At 37.8% G+C, this 19,196-nt stretch overlaps 2 protein-coding genes across 2 annotated transcripts in view; one reads left to right on the forward strand and one right to left on the reverse strand.

The window, feature by feature from the left end:
* Window positions 1-1,823: 1,823 nt before the first annotated feature.
* GTPBP6 (GTP binding protein 6 (putative)) lies at window positions 1,824-9,702 on the forward strand (the record flags this gene model as incomplete). The annotated part of the gene is made up of 9 exons (XM_009584982.1): window positions 1,824-1,961; window positions 2,391-2,461; window positions 4,040-4,170; window positions 4,907-4,977; window positions 5,431-5,589; window positions 6,945-7,153; window positions 8,137-8,285; window positions 8,594-8,746; window positions 9,214-9,702. Coding segments are annotated over 9 exons (1,223 nt in total), but the record flags the coding sequence as incomplete, so codon positions are not given.
* Window positions 9,703-11,710: 2,008 nt separating this feature from the next.
* Window positions 11,711-19,196, reverse strand: part of PLCXD1 (phosphatidylinositol-specific phospholipase C, X domain containing 1) — an 11,772-nt gene continuing 4,286 nt past the window's right edge. Inside the window, exons 3-6 of the mRNA XM_009584983.1 lie at window positions 18,020-18,148; window positions 16,692-16,847; window positions 12,986-13,169; window positions 11,711-12,003 (exon numbers count right to left, since the gene is read on the reverse strand). Of these exons, the coding sequence (XP_009583278.1) occupies window positions 11,711-12,003; window positions 12,986-13,169; window positions 16,692-16,847; window positions 18,020-18,148 (762 nt within the window). The remainder of the gene's footprint in view (window positions 12,004-12,985; window positions 13,170-16,691; window positions 16,848-18,019; window positions 18,149-19,196) is intronic.

Raw genomic sequence — 19,196 nt, forward strand, 5'->3', positions numbered from 1 at the left:
GGTAGCGTGAAGTAGACCCGTTATTACAGTGGTAAAACTGCGAAATGTAAACTCGGAGTAGATAAAAAGTCAAGGTCGGTGTTTTCTTCTCTGATAACTTTTTAAATGCGCTCCGAGTGACTGCTCGCAGATCGGTGCTTTGACTTGTAAGTCACGCTGACTTTGGGTCTTGCAAAACCGCTTGGTGCATAGAGTTTAGTTTGCTTAAGGAAGCAGCCGGGTTTCCCCCCTGTTAGACGAATGTTAATAGCCTTCAGCCCTCAACCGTGCTGCCTGGCCAGGTAGGCAGGAGTCCTTCAGCCTTAGGCTTGCTCAGAAGTTGGCTGAAGAGAGGAGTACTCTTCTGTCCATAGAAGAGAGTGTGGTGAAGATGAGGTCTTGTGTAGTTAAGTCCTCTCACGGATTTAAAGTGAGTGCTTTTGTGTAGTTATTTAGGGATGCAGTCGCCAATAATTCCTTTATAAGGACCTTAATTAGCATTGCTATTCTTCGATTTCCCTCAGAAATCCTTCTAGCTAGCTAGTACATATACATTAATCATGCACACGTAAGATGTATGATGAACTTGGCTTGATGTTGTTTCTCCAAACACTTCTCCAATTACAGTTGTAATAGAAAGGATTAAGCGTTTTATAAGTTAGGTTTTTTTATATATATCTGTCAATTTATACATGGTAGTCCTTCTTGTACTCAAGTTTGTTACGCAATGAACCTAAATATTATTTAGTTTTATTAGTGCTGCTAATTGTAACAAATTGCCACTTGGCAGAATAAAGTTTGTAACCTTTTCAGAATTTACATAAGCATTCCCATTTTACAACTGAAAAAAAAAAAAAAAATGAAGGCACCTTACTGTCCAGACACACAGAAGAATAGCAGTGATCCCTTTCCATTTATTTAGGCCCTCCAGATGAAGAGCCTGAAGTCTGAACAAATGTTTTGGATAGATTGTTGAAACACCACAGGTACAACAGGAAATCTGTGCATTTTACAAGGAACACTAACAATATGAGGAGAAAGAGGATCATGGTTATCTTTAAAAATATATTACCTTTTGGACCAAGGTAACCTATTTAATATATCAATTACATTTTGCTATCTAGAGGAACTTGACAAATCTGTTACGAAAAGAGGATCTTATTCGTGTTTGGCAAATCAAAACTGGATCTACTGATCTGATATGCCTGTGTAGTCTTCATGATTTCACAAAGTCCTCAAAAATCAGTGCTTTGCCATGAAGATGTTTTTTTTTAAAAAAAAAAAAAAAAAAAAAAAAAAGACTGATGAACCAGAAAACAAGATTGGAATCTGCTGGTTTTAGCAAGTCATAAATCAGTGTAGATCCTTTATGAATAAGTACCAGTGAAGTTAGCAGCAGGATATGCCGTATTAGTAATGCTTTAAATATTGCCACAAAACACCAAGGAATTAATCACGTGGTTTTGTGCTCATCTAAAATAACAGAATTTATTTTCCAGCTAGTTATTCATTTCACTTGTTTAGGCAAAAAGCTTGGTAATTTCTTTGCTGACAATACAATTAAAAATTGTTCTAAATCAACGACCATGGAAATAATTTGTACTGGCAGAAAGATGCTTTGTGTGGTAAAATTGCATCAAACTAGAAGTTTAATTATTCTGATTAGAGGTAAGACATTTTGCTCTTTGCGCCACTGGTTAAAATAAATACCCTACTAGAATTTCAGTGTAGCTTAGTCTTTCCCTGTTCATGCACGTACTGTAGTTATTGGAAATCTGAGCAAAGTTATGTTTGTATATTATGATCTTTTTTCTTTTTTTTTTTTTTTTTCTGTGTTCCTAAAGCTGAATTACAGATTGCTGAAGCCATTGCTCTTGTAGATACCCTTCAGAACTGGACGATTTTAGATAAAATAATTATTCCTACAAAAAATCCTGACAAGAAGTTTATTTTTGGCAAAGGAAACTTTCAGGTTTTGACAGGTAAGGACTGAGACTTTTCAGTACTGCATCATTCTAAATGGAAGACTTCTGCAGCTGAACTGTTTAAGGATAGGTATGAAAGCTGAAGAGAGAGAATTTTGTTTATCCATCATGCAGCTTTGCAAACAAACTTCAAAGAATTATTTTTAAGGTTACAAAAGCAACACAGAATAGAAGTAACCCATGCTCACTGAAAATGTGTGAGGCAACTTAATCCCTGTGTTTATGTGATTGACATAAGTGAAACTAGCAGCTGTTTTACATAGTACTAAATTAGTGCAAATATAACTGTTCCGTGACTAAAGAATATGATGCCATTTGATATTTCACGAGCATTCTGCTCAGTGCAAAATGGTTTTATATTCTGTGTATTTTAAAAAGAAAATTGACATTTAACACTGTATTTTGTAATGGTTATCCATCTTTTAGAAAAGATTAAAAAATTACCCCATGTGACAGCTGTCTTCCTGAATGTGGAAAGAATATCTTCACTAACAAAGGTAATTAAATATAGCATCAAATCATATTCTTTACATCAGTATTGTTCGGAAGGTATTGATGTTATGAGAAGTAGGGCCGGTTATGAGACTGAATTCGCAAATGGTAATATATGAAGCCACCGGGACTGAGTTTTGTTGAAAGGAAACTTAATTCCTACTACATTTGTCCAGTTGATACATGTCTTCCCAGCTCTCGTGCGTGAAATTTTCCAGCAGCCCAATAGCCATTTACTATAGACTCTGCTCCCACATTTGCCACTGGCTCTACTTAAAATGTTGGAAAAGTTACTCAAGGTCTCTTTCACAAAACGGAGGTGATAACACAGCTTTTGTTATGAAGAATGTCAACATTTTGGATTTAGCTATATGCACTGGTTTCTATGCCTATATGGATAGTGTGTTTATTTTCCTATAGTTCTGTGGATGCTGTATTGTATTTTGAATATGAGGTGTAAGTTCAGAGCAAACTTGTATTTGAATGTTTCAAATATTTAAACTTTGATTCCTAACCCTTAAAAAGAAACCGTATTTTAAACAGACAGATTATGTTGAGGGGAGGAGCATGCTTCACTTCTTTAAACACTGGCAGTAAAACAACTGGTGCATGAACTATAGATGCTCTTTGAAATGCTTAGACAAACTGAAATAAATACTTTACAGTTTTTTTGCATGTACAGCATCCCGCAAAGTGTGTGCAAACTCTGCAAGCAAACATTAATGCTTTGCTGGTAGTTTTGAATGCTTTCCCTGATTATAAATGAACAGAGATGGTAAATCTCTCTAATAGATAGTTATCTCGAGCACTTCAATTTATTGATGAAATGGAAGTTGAAAATGTTTCATTTCAGTTTCCTAGTTTTTACTCCGTAATTTATAGTATGTGTACTTTTAGTACTAGATTTGCTAAAAAAAATTTCTTTTCACAAATCTAGATCTTAAGAGCAATTTAACAGGGTTGATTCAAGAAAGTGTTTGAGAACATGTATAAAACACAAGCATTCTGTATTTTAGAGATGGTGGAGGGGAACTTTAAGTGTCTTTTGCTGAATGAGAGCAAGGGTGGGTTTTTTTGTTTGGTTTTTGGTTGGTTGGGGTTTTTTAAGTATTTCATGAAAAGCTGGTTATGAAATAATTTTCCTGCCTTCCTCTCTCTAATTTTTTTTTTTTTAATTTCAGTAATCTTTTTTCTTTTCCTATGTTATCCCTATCCTTTCCGATACCAGCATTTCATAATTATTTTTTGCAAGGACTTAACCTCTGAGATTCTTGATTCTGAGATACACTGTAAGAACTGTTGTCAGAATCCACTAAAGGCAATGGAAAGACTCTTGCTGAATTTGATGGGCCTAGACACAAAGTTCTATGTTCTAAACTCTCTTTTTCACCTTTCTTCGTGGTCAACCAAATTTTGCCTTTGCGTGCTCATAATCGTTACGCATCCATTGAAATGAAATCCTGAGGTCCTCTGAGTTCGAGTGTCCATCAGCTAACTGTAACTGTAGTGCTGTGTAGGAATTGATCTACTGATACTGTGGGGGACAGAAAACATCTAGGTTATTTTGTCTTACATGGCTAAAGAAAGAACTAGAAGATGCCTGGGGCGTGAAAGTCTTTGACAGATACACAGTTGTACTTCACATTTTTCGTTGTAACGCCCGGACCAAAGAAGCAAAACTTCAGATAGCATTGGCCGAAATTCCACTTCTCAGGTACCTCAAGCTGTGCAAATCACATCCTGATGTTCACATATTTTAGTGACTATTTTTTACAGTAACAAAAATGGTAATACTGTACTGTAAAGAAAAATGACACTGTTTCAGTACTTGCATAGTATGCTCAATGACTGATTAGAGCATAGAAATATTTGCTTTAATGTCATTGTTTTAAGCTTCTGCAGTGCTGACAGGGAAAACTAGAAAGCGTTCAATAGATAATCTTACAAAATATATTTCTCATGAAAAGGTCCCAGTTCTTTCTAATGTGGAAGATGGATTGCAAGAATGTGTAGGAATTGCATATGTGTATCCCATGTATAATATTGGTGGGTTTAATAAGGAAAGCTATAAACAAGGAAGATTAAAGGCATTAATTTGTATCTGAATTTTCCAAATTTCTACATTACATGGCATAGAAACATTTGTACATGGAAGTTGGTGTGAGTTGCATGGATGTATCGGAGGCATCTTTGGCTCTCTGAAATTTCAGAATAGCCATTATAATTTGCTAAGAGAGTTGGATGATTTTTCAAATCGCAGTTGAGGAGCCAGGAAGATCTGGATTTTTTTCATCAGGCTTCTCGCCATGAGCAGGTTTTATTTAGAGCTCTGTCATTTAGTGATTTTATTTGTACTACTAGAATACCACTACTGCTTCACATTTGTTAGGCATTTTAGGATAGCTTGATTGAAGAAAATTGCTTCTAATTAATTGTTACTCCGCTGCCAGGTCAAATCTGAAAAATGAGGTGTCTCAGCTAGATCAGCAGAGAGGTGGATCGAGATACATCATGGGCTCAGGTAAAGTCTAAATATTCTCATGAATTAGCGGATTTTTTTTCTCCATAGCCTTAAACAAACTTAATTGCATCTTATTTTATTTGGAGGAGGCAGGGAGGAAAAACTGTTTGTGTTCTGCATCTAATTAAGTGAACGTACGAAAATGTATTGGAAAGTAACTTAAATAACGAAGTTTTGGTCTGTACTGGCTCAGTAAGTGGCCAAGGACAGAGTATTTGCTGCCACAGGGGTTCCTCATAAGTGTATATGGTTATTCTAGAGTGCTTAGCATATGTTTTAATAATTACTTATCACTCTGACTCTTATCTTAAGCAAGAATACATAGTTTTAGTTGCTTACTTATTACTTCATATGCCCTAGTGCTAACTCACTTGATTTCCAAATGCACAACATCACTTGGTTTACCGTTTCTCTTGTAGACTATTCTGCCAGTTATTCATTTGTATTTTTCAGGTGAAACATTCATGGAGACACAGAATCGTATCTTGAAAGAAAAAGAACTTAAAATTAGGAATGCCCTGGAGAAAATAAGAAGAAAAAGATCTTTACTTAGAACTCAGCGCAGAAAACGCGAGTTTCCGATTATCTCAGTAATGGGCTATACTAATTGTGGTAAGCAAAAACTCATGAAATTGTAACACGAAAGAGCTTTTTGTCTAATTTTTAATTAGAAACTGTAGCCAGAATCTCATTTCAGTGGGAATAGGCTTCATATTTTAATTAGTTTTTAAATTGTGTAATGAATGTCAATTAGGATATAGTTAGGAAAGCAAATGATGCTTGTTGTAGTTAGATTTTTTTTTTTTTTTTCCCCCCCCGCCCGCCCCCCAGTCTTGAAGACATGTTTTGGAGAAATGCCTAGCACCTATTGTGCCAAAAAGATTTTATATATAGTGCTGAAGACTGTACTGTTAGTGTCCCTTTATATGAATGTTTCTTACTTGATCAGAATGGGTAGAGAAAAGTACATGGATGTTTAGATCACTGTGAAGGCTTGAGGCATAGGAAGAGAATTCAGGAGAGTTGGCAGTTGATCTCAGAAACGTGCTTAAGAAGCACTGTAGCTTTTCATTGATTAATGTATAGTGTTCTGAAATGTGTTCATAAGAGAATCTAAATAAAGCTAAAAATTACTATTCTTTTTTCATAGCTTACACAAGTGAATTCATACACAAGGCATAAATAGACTTTGGACTAGACACTTTTTTCAGGTTACATTATCTTAAGACCATTTCATTTATTCAACATCTTTGTAAAAACAAACTTACCTTGCACTAATTTTGTTATCAGTTGTATACTCAAAGATTTGGATTACACTGTATGTTTTTCTGAAATGTCATACTTCCATACTTTTAAAACTGAAGATTCAAAAAATATATATATTACAATTTTGTACACATAATTGAAATACTTTAACTAGGGTATATACTGAGCACTTTAGTTTGATGACTAAATTCTGCGAAATATTGAGTTAAATAAATGTCTCTAGTACTATGATCATGAGGAAATGCTCAATAAAAGCATAAACCTAATAAGCTACATATTATTAGTGCTTCTGTTTATTGTTGGATTTAACAAGTAAATATTGAATTGTTTTATTTGACAGCAGAAGCACTGGGGAGTGCGTAAGTGTATGCTCCCTAATGCTGTCATGGCAGCGCTCTTCAGACAGTCTTAGAGGTGAGAGATGTGGGTAGGTCACTTTGGAGGTCAGTTCAGTCTTTGATCATCTTGTGATTTTGCAGCATAGCTTCCAGACGTGGCCTTAAATCAAATGCCAAGTTATAACAGTTAAGACTGTCTTTGGGTTTCCTAACATCATATAGATAACTAATCGTAAGCTAGATTTAAATTAGTGAAATAGATATGAAAAGATATGTCACATCATACAACTCACCTGAGCCTTGCAAATTAAATTTTTACTTGAAACAAGCCATTAAAATCTTGTCCTTTTTTTCTTTAATTAGGAAAAACTACCTTGATCAAAGCCTTGACTGGGGAAGCAGGACTTCAACCCAGAGATCAGCTGTTTGCCACTCTTGATATTACAGCCCATGCTGGCTATCTGCCCTCACGTATGGCAGTTATTTATGTCGACACTATTGGGTTTTTGACTGATCTTCCACATAATCTGTTGGAGTCCTTTTCAGCTACATTAGAAGAAGTGGCTTACTCAGTAAGTAGTTGACTATAAAAATTGAGAAATCAAATTAATTTCCTTTTAGATAATCCTCATCCCTTCAAAAAAAGGGAAGTTAATGGGCATGCTGTTCTTAGTGAAGTATCTGGCTGAATATAGTAGCCTGCATTGTCAAAGGTAATGAAATTCAGTGGTAGCTGGATGCCAGAATGCTTCCGAGGATTGGACTCCTCACCATGTAATAATAGGACGATCAAAAGTTGGCTGCAACTGTTTGTCTCTGATTCTGAAGGGTTAAGTGAAAGGCAAGAAAATTTACTTCTCACTAATTTTGAGAAGTTTGAAGCAGTATCTTGAGGAAAGATGATGAAACATTTTGAATGCAAATATTGAATTTGGTTGCTTGGTTTTTATCACGGCAAACATGATGGAGTATGTACTTGAAACTGATAACTTTTGTATAAAGCTTTCTAAGTGAAGCACCAGTAATAGTATCTCAGGAGCTAAGAATAAGGGTAAGAATAATCTTCTGCATTTTGAATGTAAAAATAGAATTACAAGTTACATGGGGGTTTTTTCCCCCCATTTTTGAAACAGTCTTTCAGCCATTACTTTTCTAAAACTTTTTTAGAGTTCACTCTTTTTCTTCCCTAGTATTTTTGAAGCCTTATTGTTACACAGCCTTGGTATTGAAAAATTAGATCAGTTATTTGAAATCTGAATTCTGTAACTAGCTTGATTGACAGGGTTTGTTTCAGGGTTGTTGGAGGCAATTCGTACTCACTGTGAAGTGAAAGACTAAGCTGCTACAGATTTTCTTCCATCATGGTACAAAAACCAGTATTGGTTTAATACTGTTTTAGTAGTTCATTTTACAGTGTTAACCTGTCAGTGTATTATCTAATGGATAGGAAAGTATCTTACATGAATTAGCAATGCAGAAATATTATAAAAATCTCTACAACCTGGTAACTGGTGTGTTTCATTAAGTAACTGTCTTGTATACTGATGCTTGCCAGGATCTGATAGTTCATGTGAGGGATATTACTCATCCAGAAACCATCCTCCAGAAAGCAACTGTTCTGTCAGTTCTGAAGAATCTTAATCTTCCCAGCCATTTATTGGAGTCCATGGTAGAAGTTCATAACAAAGTGGATTTGACAGAAAGGTAAGCAGGAGATGCTAAGTGTACTTAAACATTTCTTATGTTCTGGAAGCTTTTTAAGTCTTAGTCTAGAAAAGAGGTCCCACAATTCTGAATACATTTAATAGTGTTTCTCAGACTTTTACATATGTAACTATGGTTTAAAAGAATTAATTATCTTTTAATTACAAAATAAATCACTTGAGCCATACAAGAAGTGGCCTCTGTAGGAAGGTGCCAGTATAAAGTAACACAGTTAAATTGTCCATGCTTGGAATATTTTCACAACCTAATCTTCATGAGCAAATGGACTAGCAATGGTTACCTTTCAGGTATAAACCCACTGAAGAAAATGCGTTAGCCATTTCTGCTCTACATGGACATGGTTTAGAAGAGTTGAAAGAAGAAATAGAGAAAAAAATTTTGACAGCAACAGGGAAGAAGATTCTGACAGTTAACGTCAACTTAGAGGGACCTCAGCTAAGGTAAATAATTTTGAATGGTAAGAAGGACTTGGAGAAAAACAAAACTCGTAGACTTGCATGTCTTAAAATTTCCAAAAACGTATCATACTGATTTTAATCTGTGTTAGGGAAAATTATCAAAGTTTTCTGACCTATTGAGAAAAAATATCCCCATTAGATACCCTGGAGTCTGCTTCTGAAAGTGTCCTTCACAGAGTTCTGTGTGTTAGTACAATAAAACATACTTTCTGAAAGACCATGCCACTGGTCCTGGAGCCAGATTTCTGATAAAAACACAAATCTGAAAGATTTATGAAAACACTATACCCTATGTCCAAACAGCAAGTAGCAAATTAAAAGTTAAGTGAAGCACTTCATTTTTCAAAGTGTTAAATTACCTAGATTGGAACATGTTGACCTAAAACAAAGATCACATTTTATGCAGTATGTCATACTTTTAAGATGCTAATATGCTTTTACTTCTACAGCTGGCTCTATAAAGAAGCAACAGTTCAGGAAGTAGAAGTCATGCCTGAAGATGGCACAGCCAGAGTGAAGGTGATAATCAGCAATTCTGCTTTTGGCAGGTACAAAAACCTCTTTCCTGACAGTAGGATTTTTATGCCATGAAACTGCATCCTTTTCTAGGAAAAGAAACTGATCTCATTAAGAGGATGTGAAATGAAGTTAATGACCTGTTAGCCTGGGTGTTGAAGAGTGTATTTCTTCCCCAGTTGGTGTTTTTGACGCATTTGAGAAATGGACACTGTTTCAGAAAACTTCTGTTTAGAAACAGTAAGAGCTTTGAGCTTCATTTTGTCAGCAAGTGCAAGGATAGCACTAAATTTTTAGTGTTAAAACAGTTGTTCGCTATAAGCTGTGGACCTCAAACACATCACTGGATGGCATCTGAATTAACCTTCAGAAAAGTATCAAGTTTCTTATATCATATAAATAAAGCTTTTTACCCCATTTTTCACAATAAATTAATATTTATTATAGTTAAGGTCCTTGAAAAATGGAAGTTAGTGAACAAAAGGTTGTTGGCTGTATATAAATAAGGTTCAGGCATTCTGCTTTAATACATATTTAAGTAAAATAACTTCCATGTCTTATTGCAGTGAAGCAAAAAAACATAGATTTGTATATTTAAGCAATAAAGTTATCTGTGAACATCTTTTACCAATACAGTTTTCTTGCGTGCAGTAATTTACCCACAATACCTCTTCCTGTGTCAGCTCTTAAAGAGAAAACATTTAAGGTATAGCAAACCATGGATTTTGTGTGAAATTATTTCACAAAGAAAAAAAAAAAAAACAAAACCTGATCCATTACCAGAGTTATGAATTACTACTGGGAACCAATAAAACAATCAGTATCACAGAAAGTAGAAGCAAAACTATTTCAGTCAGTATTACACAAAGAGATCAAGTTTTATTAGATAGAGTAACAAGCCACTTAAGGGTACAAAAGATAGATAGGCAGAAAAACATTGTGAGTATGTATAACACCACTTCATGCAGGTAGTGACTGAAAAATAAAAAACCAAAACTGAATGACTGCTCAGTATGAAGTACGTACAGGTAAGAACAAGGATAAAAAGCACTGTAAAAAAGCATTTAGAAAGCCTTTTTTCGAAATTGAATGTTTGTTTTTTTACTCCTATGTATTCTGCCATTGCAAGAGATTGCATGTGGAGGTAGCATCTTAGCCTTTCATGCTGAGAAGTCTAGGGTGAGTTTAATCTGATGTCAGGTAGCAGTTGATTTCAAACTTCTGCAAATACCTCCTGCAAACCTGAACATCTTGCCAGACATTTGAACTCAGCTTTTGCATATAAAGTGCATCTAAAAAGTGAGGTATATTGGTGAAGCTGCATAGTGAACTTTATACAATGCCTGTTTTTGTTTTAGTCCCGATGCTTGCCATTTCTCTTAACTTCATGATCATCTATTATTGCACAGTTCATTTTAAAAAAATAGAAAAATAGGATTAATATGCAATGGCAAACAACATAAACCCCTTAGTTTTTACATAAGCAAAAAATACTTATTTTTCCTCTCAATAACTATAGAGCTACTAAAATAGGTAAATAAAAGACCAGTTGTGAAATCCCAAATGAGCATGACAGAAGCCAAGAATCTGTATTTTTAGAGCAGTCAGAGTTTAGATAAGGAATTTGTTTCATATGTGTTTATTTTCAATGTCAGGCATATTTTGGCAACACCTAATAAAACATATTTCATTACCACAGACAAAACTGTCTCGGGGCCTACTTTTGGTATCTTTATAACTGCAGAACTGGCACGAGTGATAAAATGTGTAAGTGTTCAAATACACATACCTCTTAATAAAGAATTTTGTGACTACCCTGTTGCTGAAGTGGCTCACAACTGTTACTCAGCACACAACAGTACAGTTGCTTCTAGATCTCTAATGTTAATGATGTATTGGTGTATATATAAGAATCATGTCAAATAGGATTGTTAATACAGTATCTTTGATGTATCAAAAATATTTTTAAACTGTTCCTTTTGTATATTTAACATGAACTATGAAAACAGACAAGTCTGATAAAAAATACTGAGAATTGGAGTTGCAAGTAGTGCAGAATATCTTTACAAGTATAAAAAAGATAAAATCTTATCACAAAATAATTCATGCAGCTACTGACATATTTCTCCTTGCTCATATGTAAAATGAAATAGGATTAAGTTCTTGGGACTTTCAATATTGCCACCTGCTACAGAATCTAAGCACCTCCAAGTACATTATACCTATACCATAGTTTTCTAGAGACTTCAGCCAGGTCTGCCTGCTTTCTTTTCGGTGAAAAGGCCTTGAAACCCTGATGATGTTGAGAGCACTTTTCTTATTGAGTCTTTAAAACATCCCTGGTTTAAGTTAACTGGACCTTTATGAGATCCAGGATGTTTAAACCAGGACACATTAAATGCAGAAAAAGCCTTTTCAGCTTTTCACAGACTAAGAAGGTGAGAACACAAAGCTATTTATTCCAGCCCCTTTACTTTGACAGCGAAACGGAGGATTAATTTTTGTGTTAAGTTCTATCACATCTTTGACAAAATCATCGTTTCCTATGAAGTCTCCAGCAACGATGTTAATACATTCTTTTTTTGGTCCTGGATACTGCTGCTTTATCCAGATTTTCAAGCATGGAAGACTCTGGAGTGTCATTTTCTTCAACGATCCAAATGGGTGTACTAGAATATACCTTAAATTTTCAGTAAGGTTAATCCCCGCTACAAAGAATTTTTCTGAAACAAAAATCAGAAGGCGACACATTAAGTATTCCTTTGAGGAGAACAGAGGCTGGTCAGCATTACATTAACTCCAGATCTCGTTCCTCTGGGAATCATTAAAGTACTAACTTTGCAATCTTTCTCTATTGTTTCATATCCCTAGAACTGTTTCAGTACACTGTCTCCCCTTGTCGCAACTGCATGCTGTAGTAAATAGTTACTGAACCAAGCTCGGTTATTGAACCATTCCAGTTTAGCTACATTTGTCTACATTACTCATTGGAGACTAAAGGTTCTCCACTAATTAGTCCTCCTTTGTAAATTATGTTTGTTTCTGTAACAGTTGCTTCCAAATGCTTAGCCTTGCCCTGTGACGGCCGGGAAGACAGGGCACACCTGCACGAGCGTTTTCCTTCAGCTGGGGAGCGTGCTTTTGAAGCAGTTCTGCCCTTCGTCACCCCACGCGTGCACATCACAGAGCTGCGTCAGAGGTTATGAACTGAATTTCTTTCAGCTTAGACTATACCGGCATGCCTGAGCGCTGCTGTTTCCTGATGCAGCTACAGCCTTCACGCACTGTTCTTGTAGGGGTTTCTTTTTACAAGGATAGCATAAAGCATTGCCCTCATCATCAGCGCTGCCTAAAGCAGCGAGCACTGGATGGAGGAAGCGGTCTCCTCCCTGTGAGAAGGGCACGGCGGCGGCAGCAGCTAGCTCTTCTGTACCGAGGGCTTCTTTTCCATGGGATGACGCAAGTGAAGCGGCTGCTGCAATTTATATAGTCTATGCATGGACATACACTGCTGCATGTATTTGCAGCACCAAAGATGAACGGTGCACTCACCCATGGGTGGCAGAGCACTCAGCAACATGGGCACATCAGCATGCACAAAGTGGTTATATCCCTTAATGCTATGAACACCCAACTTCCTATTCGTATTTGTTTTGCATTGCTGTACGTGCCCCTTATTTCCTCCGAGCGACTCCCTGTGCCTACCTGGACGGCCCATCCGTTTCATGCGCTCTAAATACTGGATAAGAGCGCGAGTGGCAGTTTTGTTTCCCCACCAGTATGGGATCGCAGGCCACAGCTCACAGTGCTCCTCCACTTCCACGTCCTCTTCGTACGAGACTATAACCTGATGGCCACGCTGCCACATGGTCCGCAGCGTCGGCACCACCTAAGAGAAAGCGTGCCCAGGTAGAAGTCAACAACACAGCAGCGTTCCCAAAGTTCAAATACTGACGTGTGACATTGCCTTGGTAGAGAGGCACAGATTCAGTTCAGATAAAGCTTTTAAGCGTACAGCCCAGTAAGGTCATTGGCTGGGTTACAAGCTGCAGGGGCAATAGGAGCCTGGGAACTTCAGCAGGTTTCTCCTTTCCTCAAACAATTCAACTATGGTAAAGTACGTAACTCAAGGTCTTACACCTGTGTAACAAGAAACCATCCCCCGTGTCGGCCCTCGTGCACATACCGCTGCTGAAAATCTGTTGGGAGAGTAAGACGCAGGCCGTTTGGTGAAAGGAGGTAGGAGAGGGGCAAAGCCCTGCACCCAGCTGTAGGAATACAGACACAGAGAAGCAGGAATAACTCTGGCAAATGCCCCACGTCGATCCAAATTTGTCGCAATTTCAAGAAAATCGAACTGCTGAAGGCTTGGTAAGACTAAATGTAAGTCTTCAAGAGATACATTAATTCTGATTTCTCTAAGTGGAAAGTTTCTGAAATTGGGGTGTCCCAGATGTTTGGAGTTGAGAGAGGGGAAGACTTGAGTCGGAAACCTTCTCAGACAGATAGACGGGCTGAAACAGGTCTGTTAAATTTAAGGGTTTCAATATGGAATGACATTTTCCAATCCTCAAAACTTACCATCAGACAGAATTGAGGCCCTCTGACTAGTTTTATTTGCAAAACCAACGTATACAACCAACAATACCAAGGTATTGGGTTTTTAAGAATGTTGTGGTTAAAAGCTGTGTCTGATGCTTGTGAAAATGAAATGGTGGCTTTTTGATGTTCCAATTAACTTATTAATTAAAATCAAAGCCAAAGGCAATTGAAAATGTTTTATGTAAATCTTTAAAAAGTGCCAAGGGTTGAATGAACATGGGAATCCCTCTTACTTCATCCAAGAAAGAGAGAGTGCGAGCCCCAATTAGGTCAGAAAATACTGCAAAATTAAGACACAAGCTACTCAAACTACAAAAATCTGTGGTTGACAGAAGTCTGCTTTACTCCAGCTGTCTTTCTAAAGCTGAAACCTCTTAAAAAAAAAAAAAAAAAAAGAGGATGTGGGATAAGAGCCAAAAAAAAAAGCTACCAGAAATGTGTACAGGAGCACAGGTGCTTATTTTGCAAACAAAGCAGAAATGAAACTGTGGATGTCTAACAAGGGATTTTTAAACTCTAGTAATACAGATCAAAGGAAGACACCTTGAATAGTTAAGGCAATTAAAATTTTAAATGCAATGTAATGTTGTCACGCCGTGGCCTGTGCCAGTACTACATACAGACCTCTACTTAGCAGTTGCTTCATAAATACTTTGATGCTTACTTTTGTGCGACGACAGAGTTGCAGTCTTGAAAGACAGTAAGATTATTTTAGAGTAAGTGAGCAAGCACTTGGTTATTTGATGTTCAATCTAAATCTGTGATCCTGAAAAACCCCACAGCTACCTAACCTGCCATGGTATCAGTTACAAAAATGGTGAGATCCATTGTGCTGGTCACAGACCCCACAGAAATAAAGTCTTCCTGCTTAAGGGAAGTACTTGGCTTCTTTTTCCTCCAGTGCCCTTCCTCCCTCCCCCTGGACACTCTCCGAAACGTTCTTCTTTCTTTAGTGAGGTGATCTCAAACCATTCGTTCATCACATCCATTCAACAAACTATCAGCAGCAGCTTGCCTTTTGCAATTAATAACTTTTTTTTTCCTTTTTAAGAGCTGGCCATGTGTCTGAAAGCAAATTTGACCATCTTCTGCAGTATTGCTTTGCTCATCCACAACTTATGCACTCAAGTTATTTGGGGAAACAATAAAACAGTGTCACTGAGGTCTCCAGTTATTCAGCCGAGGGCTGAATATTCAGAATCCCCTAGTTTTGCTGAGAATTGTTCTATTTTAACTCTGCTGTACAAAATGCTTTGAAATGGTAATACTCACCCTTACTGATACACCAGCTTCAAAGGCTGAATTCGAATCGTAAACAGGGTCATTATTATCCTGTACCCCTCACATCTCCAGAGAAAACCCTCTGTTCCTGTGCATCTTTGAAATGTTAATTGTTTAACTACTAAAAGCTCCCACACCTTGTAAAAAAGAGGAAGCTAAAAATCTCAACTTCGAAAATTTAGCAATCAAATAATTTCTGATTACTTAAATTAAGGCTTTTCTGGAGGTTTGGGTGACTGAAAGCATATTAGGCTTGGTTGGAAGGTCAGTTCCAGTTCACGTCCAGGAAAGAAAGTCAATGCCACAGAAATGCACTGAGGGCAGAGATGCTATTAAGAGGGACCTTGACAGGCTTGAGACATGGGCTGACAGAAAACCTCATGAAGCTCAACAAAGGCAAATGCAAAGTCCTGCGCCTGAATGGACTAACCCCACGCACCAAGACAGACTAGGGCAGCTGGCTCGAAAGCTGCTTTGCAGAAAAGGACCTCGAGATCCTCGTGGACACCAAGCTGAACATGAGCCGGCAGTGTGCCCACGTGGCAAAGGTCAACTGCAACTGGGCTGTATAAGTAAAGGCACAGACAGCAAGTCAAGAGAAGGAGTTCTTCCCTTCTATTCAGCAGTTGTGGGACTGCATCTCAAGTACCGTCTCCAGCTGGGGCTTCCCCAGTACAATAAAGACATTGACGTGCTGGAGCGAATCCAGCAGCATGCAACCAGAGTGAGCAGAGGCTGGAGCATGACACGCCAAGGACAAGCTGAGAGAGCTGGATCTGTTCAGCATGGAGAAGACTATGGACAGGTCTTACTGCTGTCTGCAAATACCTAACGGCCAGATGTAGAGAAGACTCCTCAGATAGGCACAGCAAAAGGATGAAAGTCAGCAGACACAAGAGAGATTCTGATCAGGTAGATAAGGAAAACACATTTACTCTGAGAGTGGTCAAATGTTGGACCAGGCTGCATAGAAAGGTTGTAGAGATATTCGGAGATATTCAAGAATGAACGGGACACAGCCCAAGGTAACTTTCATGTTGGTCCTGCTTTGCATGGTGGGGTTGGACCAGATTACCTCCAGAGGTCACTTCCAACCTAAACTATTAGAAAGAGCACAAAAATTCATTTATAATTATTGCTGTGAAAAGGCAGAAAATGGATTCTTTAAATTCTATAAATATAGAATGGACTATATTTATAACACACACACCTTCTTTTCTTTTCTTTTTTTTTTTTTAAAAAAAAAAAAACTCAGACAGAACAGTGGATGACAGCTGTGTCCCTACTATTGTCCTACAACTCAACAGACATGACAGTCAAATTTAATTCCCTCCTCCACACTGTGGGGTGTAGGTTTACTTTATCTCCTCAGTTTTATTAGGTAAAGACCTAGCTCTGATGCAGCAAATGCTACTTTTCCTAGGTTAAAAATACAGTGAAAGTAGAATATATCTAAAAATTTGGAATCAAAGATCTCACTGTAATATATCATTCTTAAAAAAGGAGGAAAAAAGGATCTCGTACTTACGTTTCTGGGACACAGTTTACACTGGAAAATCTCTTTTAAACAGGCAATAAGAAGACAATGAAGTTTCTTGGTTAATCCATCAAAATTCCTGCAGGCTAAGATAACAACTTCCTGAGGATGAGTTTCCAACCACCTTAACACTTGCCACAGAATATCCTACAAGAGAGAGTCACGGCAACTTAGAAAATCATCTATGCTATGCAGGGGAAAGGACATAAAACCAACAGAGCATTGATGGTGGGGTAGACTCGCAATCACAATAATGAAAATCAGCGAAGGTTTCTGGAGGATGGCCATCTGACTGCCCACAGGGAGGTCCAGAGAGATGCATCCCAGGAAAACCTACTTTCTGCAGGTCTGTGCTCGTTTGCTCTGGATATGGTTCTAGCACACTACACTTAACAGCTTTGTATTTTGATAATATCCATGAATCTCCTACTACCTAGAGGCAGGTTAGCAGTAAACCCATCTCTCTAAGCTTCTTTAAGGACAAACAACGTGTTAGTGGCAAACTCAAAAACAGGGAAAAGTTCTGTGCTTGCTTAAACATAACAGGACATGTTTTCCCCATTTTTAATGGGCAATGAAAACTTCTTGAAGACCGCATATAATTAGCAGGGTAGTCAGGCACTACATCTAACTGTTTACATGAGCGTGCCAGTCACCATGAAATCTCAACACATGAAGGGTTCAGACTCATGAGCATGAAACTGAAGTTTAGCCAGTTAGTCTACAAACGAAAAGCAGCATTAGCTGGCTGTGCCTGGATGTACAGGTCCCAGCAAATGGAAAGAAGATGTAAACTACTCCACAGTGACGGAGCACATGCAAAGAGCAACTCACAGTAGCTTCTTCACAGCAGCTGACAGTAATTTGATCATGGGACCCAGACTTGAGTCTCTCTGTCTTTCAGTGAAATACTTTTTCCTCAAAATAAAAAGTGTTTCACGATTTTATTAGGCATTTAATACCTTCTTCTCTTTAATAACTTCTCTCCTTACTGGGGAAACGGGATTGCCCTGGGTGGCATCATGGGACAACACAAGATAAACTGCAGAAACGTTTGGCACTTGGTAGGGGCTAGGCAGCGGAGAGCAAGGCACAGCAACTCCAGTTTGAGGATGAGGAATTGATTGATGCTCCAGTCTCACTTGCAGCTGCTAAAACTAACTTCCAGCCCTGCTGATTTTCTCTAGTTCAAAGTCCTCGCATTAGGAAAACAACCAACCTACTCAGAAAACCTTGGGCCAGCATTTTCAGATTATGATGGCTCCTAAATGAAAGAAGCAGCACTGTTTTTACAGCCATCCCAAAGGTAAGGACAATACCTTTACAGTAACGGTTGTGTAAACCATATGCACGAAGTACAAATTCATAGATGGATCGTTAGCCTTGTGGGCAATCCTGAAATCCAGATATCTAACTCCGGCCTCAAGTTGCTCTGTCACAGTCAGTACCTGAAGGGTGAAACAGGAGACAAAGGTCCTGAGAGCTTGGAAGAGATTTGTTTCTTTCATTTAGAAAGCTGAAAAAAATGTACGAAGTTAGCCCTATGACATTTTTCACAGGTCTTTCATCTTTAAAATGGCACTATATGGCACCAAGTTGCAACTTCGAAGTATTTTACTGTCTGAAAAGAGGGATCCCAATTTCCCTGCGGCATATACTGCAGGTACAGATTAGATTGGTTTCAGACTTCTGCCCTTGTTATGTTCTGAAAGTTAAAGATCCATTAACCTGTGCGTAAATACACAACCGATATTCGTATGAACAAAAATTGCAGGATCAGCACCTTAGAAATGCTGTATTTATTTTACTACATCAAAGACTTTACCATGGTTGTCTCTGTGGAGCTCACTCATCCTCAACAGAAGGAAAAACAAAAAACAGAAAAAAGTACTAGCTTAATATTTAGACATTTTTAAAAATTAACTAAACCTGACATGAGGGACCACACCTTCGTTCTCTTAATCTTTATGGAAAAAAAATTCCCTTCAACAAGATTTTTGTCTCTGCTGCTGGGTGAAATACTTACACAATATAGATGGGGAAAACAACTGACATCTCGCACAACAGTGACAGTAAAAATGACAAGCATTACCTTCTGAACAAAGTACAAGAGAAAAACCTCTTTTGATTATAGTAATATTAAACGTTATTTATAACAACAATAAACATGTGAAAAAGAAGATGAGTTTCTAGTACCAAGTGGTCAGCTTTAAGCAACATATTTGTCTATGCATCATCCCTGCCTCACCTACGTGCTTTTTCCCCACAAAAGAAGATCTGGTATGTATGGCACCTATCTCATACCCCAATGTGCTGGTTTTGGCTGGGGGAGAGTTAATTTTCTTCACAGTAGCTAGTATGGGGCTATGTTTTGGATTTGTGCTGGAAACAGTGTGGATAACACAGGGATATTTTAGTTGCTGCTGAGCAGTGCTTGCACAGAGCCAAGGCCTTTTCTGCTCCTCACCCCACCCCACCAGCGAGGAGGCTGGGGGT

This window comes from Fulmarus glacialis, unplaced genomic scaffold (genome assembly GCF_000690835.1).
Source record: "Fulmarus glacialis isolate BGI_N327 unplaced genomic scaffold, ASM69083v1 scaffold10759, whole genome shotgun sequence".
In the NCBI taxonomy this organism is placed as follows: Eukaryota; Metazoa; Chordata; class Aves; order Procellariiformes; family Procellariidae; genus Fulmarus; species Fulmarus glacialis.